The following is a 12,264-nucleotide window of genomic DNA, read 5'->3' as shown; positions in this document are numbered from 1 at the left end:
TCCTTGTTGGGCCTGTCCTGTAGTAGGTGATTTCTGGGTACCCGTCTTGCTCTGTCAATCTGTTTCTTCACTTCCCCAGGTGGGTATTGTAGTTTTACGAATGCTTGATAAAGATCTTGTAGGTGTTTGTCTCTGTCTGAGGGGTTGGAGCAAATTCGGTTGTATCTTAGGGCTTGGCTGTAGACAATGGATCGTATGATGTGTCTTGGATGGAAGCTGGAGGCATGTAGGTACGTATAGCGGTCAGTAGGTTTCCGGTATAGGGTGGTGTTTATGTGACCATCACTTATTTGTACTGTAGTGTCCAGGAAGTGGATCTCTTGTGTGGACTGGTCCAGGCTGAGGTTGATGGTGGGGTGGAAATTGTTGTAGTCCAGGTGGAATTCTTCAAGGGCCTCCTTTCCGTGGGTCCATATGATGAAGATGTCATCAATGTAGCGCAAGTAGAGGAGGGGCACTAGGGGACGAGAGCTGAGGAAGCGTTGTTCTAAGTCAGCCATAAAAATGTTGGCATACTGTGGGGCCATGCGGGTACCCATAGCAGTGCCACTGACTTGAAGGTATAAGTTGTCCCCAAATCTGAAGTGGTTGTGGGTGAGGACAAAGTCACAAAGCTCAGCCACCAGGCTTGCTGTGGCCTCATCAGGGATACTGTTCCTGACAGCTTGTAGTCCATCCTCATGTGGAATATTGGTATAAAGTGCTTCTACATCCATGGTGGCCAGGATGGTGTTTTCAGGAAGAACGTCAATGCACTGTAGTTTCCTCAGGAAGTCGGTGGTGTCTCGAAGATAGCTGGGAGTGCTGGTAGCATAGGGTCTGAGGAGAGTGTCCAAATAGCCAGATAATCCTGCTGTCAGAGTACCAATGCCTGAGATGATGGGGCGTCCAGGGTTTCCGGGTTTATGGATCTTGGGTAGCAGATAGAATACCCCTGGTCGGGGTTCTGGGGGTGTGTCCATGTAGATTTGTTCCCGTACTGTAGCTGGGAGTTTCTTGAGCAGATGGTGTAGTTTCTTTTGGTATTCCTCAGTAGGATCAGAGGATAGTGGCCTGTAGAATGTGGTCTTGGAGAGTTGCCTGGCAGCCTCCTGTTCATAATCTGACCTGTTCATTATGACTACAGCACCTCCTTTGTCAGCCCCTTTGATGATAATGTCAGAGTTGTTTCTGAGGCTGTGGATGGCATTGCGTTCTGTACGGCTGAGGTTATGGGACAAGTGATGTTGTTTGTCCAAAATTTCAGCCTGTGCACGTCTGCGGAAACACTCTATGTAGAGGTCCAGTCTGTCATTTCGACCATCAGGAGGAGTCCACGCAGAGTTCCTCCTCTTGTAGTGTTGGTAGGAAGGTTCCTGTGGGTCAGTGCACTGTTCAGTGGTGCACAGGCTGAAATTGTGGACAAACAACATCACTTGTCCCATAACCTCAGCCGTACAGAACGCAATACATTGATGACATCTTCATCATATGGACCCACGGAAAGGAGGCCCTTGAAGAATTCCACCTGGACTTCAACAATTTCCACCCCACCATCAACCTCAGCCTGGACCAGTCCACACAAGAGATCCACTTCCTGGACACTACAGTACAAATAAGTGATGGTCACATAAACACCACCCTATACCGGAAACCTACTGACCGCTATACGTACCTACATGCCTCCAGCTTCCATCCAAGACACATCATACGATCCATTGTCTACAGCCAAGCCCTAAGATACAACCGAATTTGCTCCAACCCCTCAGACAGAGACAAACACCTACAAGATCTTTATCAAGCATTCGTAAAACTACAATACCCACCTGGGGAAGTGAAGAAACAGATTGACAGAGCAAGACGGGTACCCAGAAATCACCTACTACAGGACAGGCCCAACAAGGACAATAACAGAACACCACTGGCCATCACATACAGCCCCCAGCTAAAACCTCTCCAGCGCATTATCCACGACCTACAACCTATCCTGGAAAATGATCCCTCACTCTCACAGACCTTGGGAGGCAGGCCAGTCCTTGCTTACAGACAACCCCCCAACCTGAAGCAAATACTCACCAGCAACTACACACCACACCACAGAAACACCAACCCAGGAACCTATCCCTGTAGCAAACCTCGTTGCCTACTCTGTCCCCATAACTACTCTGGCAACAGCATCAGAGGACCCAACCACATCAGCCACACCATCAGGGGCTCATTCACCTGCACATCCACTAATGTCATATATGCCATCATGTGCCAGCAATGCCCCTCTGCCATGTACATTGGCCAAACCGGACAGTCCCTCCGCAAAAGAATAAATGGACACAAATCGGACATCAGGAATGGTAACATACACAAGCCAGTAAGTGAACACTTCAATCTCCCTGGTCATTCTATCACAGATTTAAAAGTCACTGTCATTGAACAAAAAAACTTCAGAAACAGACTTCAAAGAGAAACAGCAGAACTAAAATTCATTTGCAAATTCAACACCATTAATCTGGGCTTGAATAGGGATTGGGAGTGGCTGGCTCACTACAGAAGCAGCTTTTCCTCTCCTGGAATTGACACCTCCTCATCTATTATTGGGAGTGGACTACATCCACCCTGATTGAATTGGCCTTGTCAACACTGGTTCTCCACTTGTGAAGTAACTCCCTGCTCTCCATGTGTCAGTATATAATGCCTGCATCTGTAGCTTTCACTCTATGCATCCGAAGAAGTGAGGTTTTTACTCACGAAAGCTTATGCCCAAATAAATCTGTTAGTCTTTAAGGTGCCACCAGACTCTTTGTTGTTTTTGTAGATACAGACTAACACGGCTACCCCCTGATAATCGATTTAACAACATTCATGACATTTCAGCTTATTCAAAAATATTAAAAAGACTAGTAATTTTTTTTATTTGTGACTCTTTTTAAGCTTGTAATGACCAGCCTGCAGTCCATTCTAGAAAATGTGGATACACCAGAGTTACTGTGCAAATGTGTTAAGTGCATCCTTCTGGTGTCCCGATGTTACCCACATATTTTCAGCACCAATTTTAGGGTAAGTGTGTGCCTGACTTTCTTCTGCCCCCTCTTATTGTATAAAACATTGACATAGCACATCACATAGGTGACTTACCTTTTTCTTTGCTTTCAAGGACACAGTTGACATATTGGTTGGGTGGCATATAGATCACACTCAAAAACCTTCTCTGACACAGCAGGTGTCTGGTAAGTCTGGCCTATAAAATTGTTACATGTGGTGACCCTATTAGTGTTCTGTTCCACCTTGTGGAGGATGGGGATTTATTTCTAAGTTTTGCTCACTGCCACTGCGCGCACACTGCTGTGGAGGCAACCTGCCTGATCCCCAGACAGAGGATAACTCTTGTCTCTCATTGGCAACTCCTCCAAGTAAGTGGCATTCACGAATTATTAAAAGTCCAATGCAGTTCCTCCCCACACAGGGTAAAGGAGTTTACATAAAACCAAAATAAAAATGTCTGGATATATGGGAGACTTAATATATTCATAGAACTCAGAACCAAAAAACCTATTGTCATATACCCTGCATGTCAGTCAGTTAAAATTTAATTAAAGGACGTTTTAGCCAGTCTACATTTAAACGCCATTTGCTTTCTCTATTAGAGAAAATTAAATCATTCTTACAGTTATCAACCCTCAAGTGAACTTCTGAAAACATAACCTCCTTCTTGAGCACCTTTAAAAATAATGTTGTGTTGGAAAAAAGGAAGGATGGATTGGGATTCAGGAGACTGAAGTTAATTTCCTGGCTTTACCACAGACTCCCTGTGGTGACTTTGGGCATGTCACTTAATCTCTCTATGCCTCAGGTGCTCATCTGTAAAAGGGGACTAATGTTTCCTTTGTCTGTTTAAACTGTAGGCTTTCTTGCAATATACTTAAGCAGTGTATAGCTCAGTAGGACCCCAATCTCTTTGAGGCTTTTTGTGTTACTGTAATATAGATAATTATAAATAAAAATAATTTTGTTTAAAAAAAAAAAAAAAAAAAAAAAAAAGTAAATGAGTAATCTCTTTTGTCCTTCAGTAATATGTATCTGAAATTTTATACCTGTGTTTTACCTTGCTTGTAACAATCTATTTCACTTGGTCTCACTTCTACAGGATGGCTACAGAGCTTGGAGCCATTTTGGGTAGCTGATCTTGCTTTTTCCACCACACTTTTGGGTCAGTTTCTAGAGGATATGGAGGCATATGCTGAGGTAAGCAAAGTTTATTGTGCAGCAGTATTAAGAGTTATAATATAGCCATAAAGGCCTGTTTGAAGAGCTCTGTCTAAGCTTGAAAGCTCATCTCTCTCCAACATAAGTTTATCCAATAAAAGGTATTGCCTCACCCACCTTGTGTAGGTCTGTTCATATTACCTTGTTCCTTGTTTTGTTAAGTTTATAGAAAGTATGTTGAAATAAAGGTGTGGGGTTGATGGGAGGGGATTCAAATGCTGCATACACTTGTAGAATATAAAATAAAGATGCTTGCATACTGATGTACTTCTTGGATTAAATCCTAGCCCCATTAAAGTCAGCCCCTCTTGTTTTTAGGAGGTCTGTAATTTTGAGGATGGGAATAGAGAAGTAACAATCATCTTTTGTAAGAGCTTAGTCAGTAGCTCTGGGATGTGTTTAGGACACGCGTATTGAAACATGGGTGCAATACTGCATTTTCTTTGAGACGAGCTGGGTGAGGTAATGTCTTTTATTGAACCGACCAGCTTCTGTTGGTGAGAGAGACAAGCTTTTCTTAGCATTTTCCGCTAGTTTGTAATCTTGTCGTCGTCATGATTTCCTGTTAAAACAGATGAGATGACATTGAGATGATCACAATAATTGAAAAGACAACATAAGAAAGTTGCTTCTTAAATCTTATTTAATATGGTAACTGGTTTTATTTTGCTATAAATCACAACAATAATGCATCTGTAATTTGTACACCAGTAATCTATCTCAAAATTTGTGGTGACTATATACACAGGGCTAATGTAAATACAGTTTTCCAGACATTTTGTGTTGCTTGTCATCTTTAATTAACCAGTATAATTACAGCTTGCTGAAGCTATGCGAGGAAACGGTGGGCTTCTTAGTGTTGTCATATTTATTGTGATACACATGGATATGTCTGATATTAAAACTGAATTTTATATATACTTTGTCTATATTAGTACTGCTTGTACTTATTACCTAATGACATAAATTTTCCTATCTAGGACCTCAGCCATGTGGCCTCTGGAGAATCAGTGGATGAAGATATTCCTCCTCCTTCAGTATCACTACCTAAATTAGCTGCACTTCTTCGGGTTTTCAGCACAGTGGTGAGGAGTATTGGGGAACGCTTCAGCCCAATTAGAGGACAACCAATTACTGAAGCATATGTAACTGATGTAAGATTTCCGTACCTATTTCATGCTACTTATTAAGAAATATTTGGCAGCATACAAATGTACTCATGATCAACTTTATTCAAGGACTAGATTTGTTTGACAGCTAACAGAATCTGATTTAATATTTAGTAGTGATAGCCATATATACCAGAAACCACAGTGTATTTGATGTAAGTATTTTTGCAAAGGTTTTTCAGTCTGACCTGGCTATAGACATTTGTTGTTATGATCTGTTCATGTAACCATTTGTGCAAGTTATCATGGTGCTTTAAAAAAACTGGAGTGTAATTATAGCCAGCTAGAGGTTTGTACTTCATCCCTTTCTAATTTTCATCTAGTTGAAAACTGATATATAAGAAGTTCTTTCATTTTAGAGTATCTTTTGGAATAGGTAGTATTGCAAAGTATGAGAAGGTGACTTTTGTTCTTACATTTGTAATACAAAAATAATTAATGGGTTACAATCACAATTAAGGCAACAAGGATCCAATTTCATCAAAAGAAGGAAACTCAGTATTAAGGTCCTGATCCTGCAGTTGGATCTGAGTGGGTGGACCTATGCCTGTACCGAATCCCATTGATAAATCTGGGATTCCTTGCAGACATAAGGGTCCACCTGCACAGATTTCATTATTGGGGTCTAAGGTTGTCTTTGATTGACATGTGCACAGGCACTTAAATATGAGACCCTTGTCGGACAAGTTAAGAAAAGAAGCCCAGTTCTTTTCTCACTGAACACAATAGAAGTTCTACCATTGACTTCAGTTTCAAGCTGGATAGGACCCAGAGTAATTACTTTAACTCTGTGTTTCAGTGCTTCTTTTAATTCGTTGTCTTTAAAATTATTCTAAATTTGGGGTTGTTGCATTTTTTGTATTTAATGAAAATATAAATGCACATTGTCAAAATAAATATTAAAAATGGTCAAAGAACTTGCTCCAGTGCATAGTAATGCTGGATTCTGAGATGATTAACAGGAGTGTCATATGTAAGACATGGAAGGCAATTATTCCACTCTGCTTAGCACTGGTGAAGCCTCAGATGGAGTACTTTGTCTAGTTTTGAACATCACACTTTAAGAAAAATGTGGACAAATTTGAGAGTCTCTAGAGGAGAGCAACAAAAATAAGAGGTTTAGAAAACATGACCTGTGAGGAAAGGTTAAAAAGCCTGGACATGTTTAGTCTATAGGAGAGAAGACTTGTGGGGGACATAACGGTCTTCAAATATGTAAAAGATTGTTACAAGGAGTGTGGTGATCAGTCGTTTTCCTACCCATCAAGGGTAGGACAAGAAGTAATCAGCTTAGTTTGCAGCACAAGAGTTTTAGGTTAGATATTAAGAAAAACTTTCTAACTCTAAGGATAGTTAAGCACTGAAACAGATTTCCTAAGGAGGTTGTGGAATCTCCATTCTTGGTGGTTTTAAAAGAAAAGATTAGACAGCTATCTGACAGGGATGTTCTAGATGTACTTAATCTTGCTGCCTGATGGGGGTATGGGTGGATTAGATGACCTCTTGATGTCCCTTCTAGCCCTGCATTTCTATGATTCTATGTAGTTTCAAATGGATGTGGGTTTTTCCCCTATGCTTAAATAACATCCAATACTAGTTAAACTGACTTGAATTCACTTTCCTTCTTTTCCAGGTTCTGTACAGAGTAATGAGATGTGTGACTACAGCGAACCAAGTGTTCTTCTCTGAGGCTGTACTCACGGCTGCCAATGAGTGTGTTGGGGTTTTACTTGGTAGTCTGGACCCGAGTATGACTATACACTGTGACATGGTCATCACATATGGCTTAGATCAACTGGAGAATTGCCAGACTTGTGGTACCGATTATATCATCTCTGTCTTGAATTTATTGACACTGGTACATACAAATTCTCATTTTTGTCGGGCTTTTTAATTAGAAAAAATTATTTATCATATCTCATTCAGGCACCTGAATAACAAACTGCTTTAACAGTAAATCATGATATTTGCTTCCTTTTCGTCTACTTCAATGTCTTGTATTCCCCTCCCCCCCACTGCGAAGAAAAAAACACCACAAAATAAACAAACAAAAACCTATCAAATGTTAGTAATCATTTCAAAAAGCTGGTAGAACTTGTGCTGATAGCCCTCCTACTTGGTCCCTTTACTGAGTAGTTTCCAGTTTATCCAAAATAATTTTCCTTTCCACTTTGGGTAGTGCCTATTCAATCAATGAGTTAACTTTCCTCTGTAATTACCCTGTTTCCCCGAAAATAAGACATCCTCCGAAAATAAGGCCTACTTACAGTTTTGCCTCTCGTTGTAATATAAGGCATCCCCCCGATAATAAGGCATCCACCGATAATAGGGCATTTTTCATTTCTGAAAAATAAGACATCCCCTGAAAATAAGACCTAGCGCATCTTTGGGAGCAAAAATTAATATAAGACACTGTCTTATTTTCGGGGAAACAGGGTAGTAGCAGCATTTTTGATGAACCGCCAGAGAGACCAGGCTTTAGTATGTTTATGCAGTCACTCTGCCATGGCTACACGCTTTGGATACCGGATTACTTCAGAATATTGATCTCAACAACCTGGGTGTTGGCTAAATAACTATTTTAACCTTCTGTTGACTAAATAACCATATTAGCACATCGCCATAGAACTTACATCCATCAACCTATATTGGTTATATGTTTGAGTTCCACTTAAGTTGATAAGATAGCATAAAAATAGCCTGTCCTTTGAATATTGAATTTTGGGAGAGTAATTATGTTTTTTCATTAACTTACAAAAATAACTAATCTATATCTATGTAACTGATTTCTTAACTCTAATGTAGTCAAATATCTTTAAGGGGTTCTGATTTATTAAATTCTATAAATTAGTGCCATAAATGTGTGTCTGAATAAAGAATTATTACATTGAAGATGTATATTATCAGTGCTTATGTTTTGTCTCTAGATTGTTGAACAAATAAATACAAAATTGCCATCGACATTTGTAGAGAAATTGTTTATACCAGAATCTAAACTGCTTGTACTCCGTTACCATAAGGAGAAAGAGGTAAGGATGGATGGTTGCTATTAATATGCTACAGCAATTCTAATACCGTTTTAGAGCACTGGTATATTATCTTATGGAATTTTGCCCCATAAGAAAAACAGTTAGTTGCATAGATGTCTGAACTCATTAGGAAAACAGAAGCCCAAATTCAGGTTTGGTTATTGTTCATTCGGTTGTGGCATGTGAGGAAATATACTTTGTCACATATTAGACAGAAGAGAATTCTTTTCTAAAACTGTTTTCATAATTTGCATAGGCATCATTTGTAGCAAATATAAATTGGAAGGTGGAAAAGAAAAGGATTACAATACAGTATTTACTTGGGGTTTTTTTTTTGCACGCTAAATATATCTTAACTCAAAGTTTATTCAGTAGAGCTTTTAGCATATATTTTAAGATCAACTCAATTTTAATTTTAGTTTTACAGTTGATTCTTAATGAAAGTTCAGCTACTTGTGGCAAATAGTCTAATTTGTTTTACTATTGACTGGTGTAATTTGGTACCCTAAAATGATGATCAGCTTAATTTGCCTAGAAGAATTAAAGAAACAGTTAATTATAATAATCTGAAGAGCGAGACACTGTCATACCATGTTTCATTCATCTAACAAGAAAGCTTCACTTCAGAAATACCTCACTGTTAAATAACATTTTGAATCTTTTCATTTTCAAGGTTGTTGCAGCAGCCCATGCTGTCTATCAAGCAGTATTGAGCCTGAAGAACATTCCTGTTTTGGAGACTGCTTACAGGTTGATTCTGGGAGAAATGACCTGTGCTCTAAATAGTCTCCTTTGTAGCCTACAACTTCCTGAGGCATGTTCTGAAATCCAGCATGATGCTTTTAAGAACCATGTATTCAACGTGGCTAATGCAAAGTTTGTAGTTATATTTGACCTCAGTGCCCTAACTACTATTGGAAATGCTAAAAACTCATTGATTGGGGTAAGTATTTAACTGCAGTAAAAATAAATACTTTTAAAATTTTTGCTCAATAAATCATATAATGTTTGGATTTAATTGATAGATACAAGTCTGTGGACTTATATAATGCACATAATCTTCATTTCATGCCTGCATATATGTACTTAAGGTGTCTTTTTCTTGATCCTTCATTACTTTTGAGGGGGGAGTTTTAATATTAACTTCCATGGTACAAAATTGTTTGAAATAATTATTTCTAGTCTTAAAGATGTGATGAAATGTAATTTCCACATTACAATACTTTACTGGTGTGATGGTTATTGCTTCTGATATTGTCAGGACATTCTACTATCTTGATGAGACAAGAAAGAGACTAAAGTAGTTTTGGCATATTTTTTGCAGTGATCTTCACTGACAGTAAAAAGCTACCTTGCATTTGATGTCATGTGTTTTCTGTCTTTTGAAGGTAGAATATAAACCTTTTGGGGCAGTGTATGTATAGGGTGCTTTAAAAAAATGGGGACAGCAAAACAGAAGATTAGCAAACAAGATCAGAAATATGAAGGATATACTTTCATTAAATAATTTAAAATATAAAACAACCAAAAAAAAAAAAAGGCAATGTATTTGAATACAGTATATAGAACAGGGGTGGGCAAACTTTTTGGCCCGAGGGCCACATCTGGGTGGGGAAATTGCATGCAGGGCCATGAATGTAGGGCTGGGGCAGGGGGTTGAGGTGTGGGAAGGGGTGTGGTGTGTAGAAAGGGGCTCAGGGCAAGGGGTTGGGGCAGAGGAAGGTTGCGGAGTATACGAGGGTGCTCAGGGGAAGGGGTTGGGGTACCGGAGGGCTGTGGGGTGCGGCAGAGGGTTGGGGTGCAGGGTGTAGAGAGGTTCGGGGTGCGGGCTCCGGCCCAGCACTGCTTACCTGGAACGGCTCCAGGGTGGAAGTGGCACGCACCGGGGCCAGGGCAGACTCCCTTCCTGCCCCTACCCCACGACGCTCCCAGAACTGTCTGACACTACAGCCCCTGCGGGAAGGAGGGCGGAGGGCTCCGATCACTGCCCTTGCTTGTGGGTACCTCCCCCAAAGCTCCCATTGGCTGTTGTTCTCCCTTCCCAGCCAGTGGGAGCTTTGGGGGAGGTACCTACAGGCAAGGGCAGCGCGCGGAGCCCTCTGCCCCCCCTTCCCCAGGGGCCGCAGGGATGTGGTGCCTGCTACTTCTGGGAGTGGTGCAGGGCCTGCGGTGCCATGGGGGTAGGGTGACCACACGTCCCGATAAAATCGTGACAGTTCCGACTTTGAGGAGTTTGTCCCACGTCTTGACCGAAGTACGGTCGGGACACCATTTGTCCCGATATTTTATTTTGGGCGGTTTTTTGGGGTGTGTGTGTTTTGTTTTGTTTTTTGTTTTGTTTTGTTTTTTACACTCACCCATCCGGGTCTTCAGTGGCAATTTGGCGGAGGGTCATTCAGTCGCTGACGGTCTTCGGTGGCATTTTGGTGTCAGGTGCTTCTGTCTTTGGTGGCAAAGTTTATTATCCGCCTCTGAAATGCTGCCGGAGACGGTCCGTGACTGAAGGACCCTCCGCCGAAGACCCGGATGGGAGAGTGTAACAATTAAAAAGGCTTGCCCCCCCTCTCCACCCCCCCGCAGCAGTCCTGATATTTTCCACTTAGCATCTGGTCACCCTGCACGGGGGTGGCAATCCCACAGGCCGGATCCAAAGCCCTGAGGGGCCAGATCCGGCCTGCGGGCTGTAGTTTGCCCACCCCAATACAGAAATTACCGAGTAGGAAAGAAAGATGTAGAAAGCTGCACTGTCTCCAACTTTCACATTGTGCCACTTTGATTCAAAGTACCCTTGCATCACCTTTTAAAGAGAACTTTTACATCAGAAAAGACTGGTGTGTGTTTCTTCAACTATGGGCAGGAAAGCATTCACATTTGAGAAATTCTAGATAGACGACGACAGTAAAGATTACTAGTAAAAATGTCCTAATTTCAGCAGGTTTTTTGTGATTTCAGCAGCATTTTTTGTTTAAAGCACATTTAGGACCATTTATTTCTTTATAAAACAGATGTATGTAACTATGACTAATAGCAATATCCTTTACATACATATTTTTGTGCTTTTATTACAATTGTTTTATAGATGTGGGCCCTTTCTCCAACTGTGTTTGCACTGTTGAGTAAGAATTTGATGATTGTTCACAGTGACATAGCCGTTCACTTTCCTGCTGTCCAGTATGCAGTTCTCTACACTTTATATTCACATTGTACCAGGTAGGAGGATCACTAAGGCATTAATATTTAAGAGGATAAATAGATAGATGTAAACCGTATTTGAGTTTAGGGAAGAATTTTATTATAGCAGCACTGATGGTAGTGTAATCAATGTTTTGCCACCTTTTCTCTTAAATCCTTATTTTCATTGATTTTATTTTCATAGGTACTAGAGATCACCTATTAAAAATGGTTCTATGTTGAAATTGGCCATGCATATTCTCAGTTTCCTAAAAATCTTGTGCAAAACATAATGTTAGATATTTTTAAGATTGAGAATTAAGTTTAATTTATAATGTGTCTAAAATTTTGCAAGCAGTTCATGATGTGAACTAATGATTTTCCTTATTTGAAAAAAATTAACGTCTGGTATGTTACATGATTCCTCTGATATTTAGCGTATTCTTTTCAGTATACATTAAACAGAGCTTCATTTTGAATGGCATCTTGCATGCAAACATTAACTGAAACATTGTACGCTGCAACTGCAAAAGTTAAAGTAGATTTTAATTGTTGTATTAGGGATAAAATGCCTATAAATAAAAAACTTCTAGATTTCAGATCAGCAAGTAGTCATAACATAAGTGACTGCAAGGGTGAAATAAAAAATCCAGCTTTAA

The 12,264-nt window shown here is 40.3% G+C and overlaps 1 protein-coding gene across 2 annotated transcripts in view; it reads left to right on the top strand.

The window, feature by feature from the left end:
• The window catches only part of SMG1 (SMG1 nonsense mediated mRNA decay associated PI3K related kinase), a 123,597-nt gene that overhangs the window by 41,669 nt on the left and 69,664 nt on the right, over positions 1–12,264 (top strand). For both annotated transcript variants that reach the window (XM_054041229.1, XM_054041228.1), the window contains exons 7-14: positions 2,905–3,030; positions 3,128–3,200; positions 4,118–4,215; positions 5,217–5,390; positions 7,039–7,263; positions 8,333–8,434; positions 9,108–9,377; positions 11,514–11,644. In XM_054041229.1, the coding sequence (XP_053897204.1) occupies positions 2,905–3,030; positions 3,128–3,200; positions 4,118–4,215; positions 5,217–5,390; positions 7,039–7,263; positions 8,333–8,434; positions 9,108–9,377; positions 11,514–11,644 (1,199 nt within the window). The remainder of the gene's footprint in view (positions 1–2,904; positions 3,031–3,127; positions 3,201–4,117; positions 4,216–5,216; positions 5,391–7,038; positions 7,264–8,332; positions 8,435–9,107; positions 9,378–11,513; positions 11,645–12,264) is intronic.

Source organism: Malaclemys terrapin, chromosome 10 (genome assembly GCF_027887155.1).
Source record: "Malaclemys terrapin pileata isolate rMalTer1 chromosome 10, rMalTer1.hap1, whole genome shotgun sequence".
Taxonomy (NCBI): Eukaryota; Metazoa; Chordata; order Testudines; family Emydidae; genus Malaclemys; species Malaclemys terrapin.
This window is presented reverse-complemented; position numbering and strand designations above follow the sequence as displayed.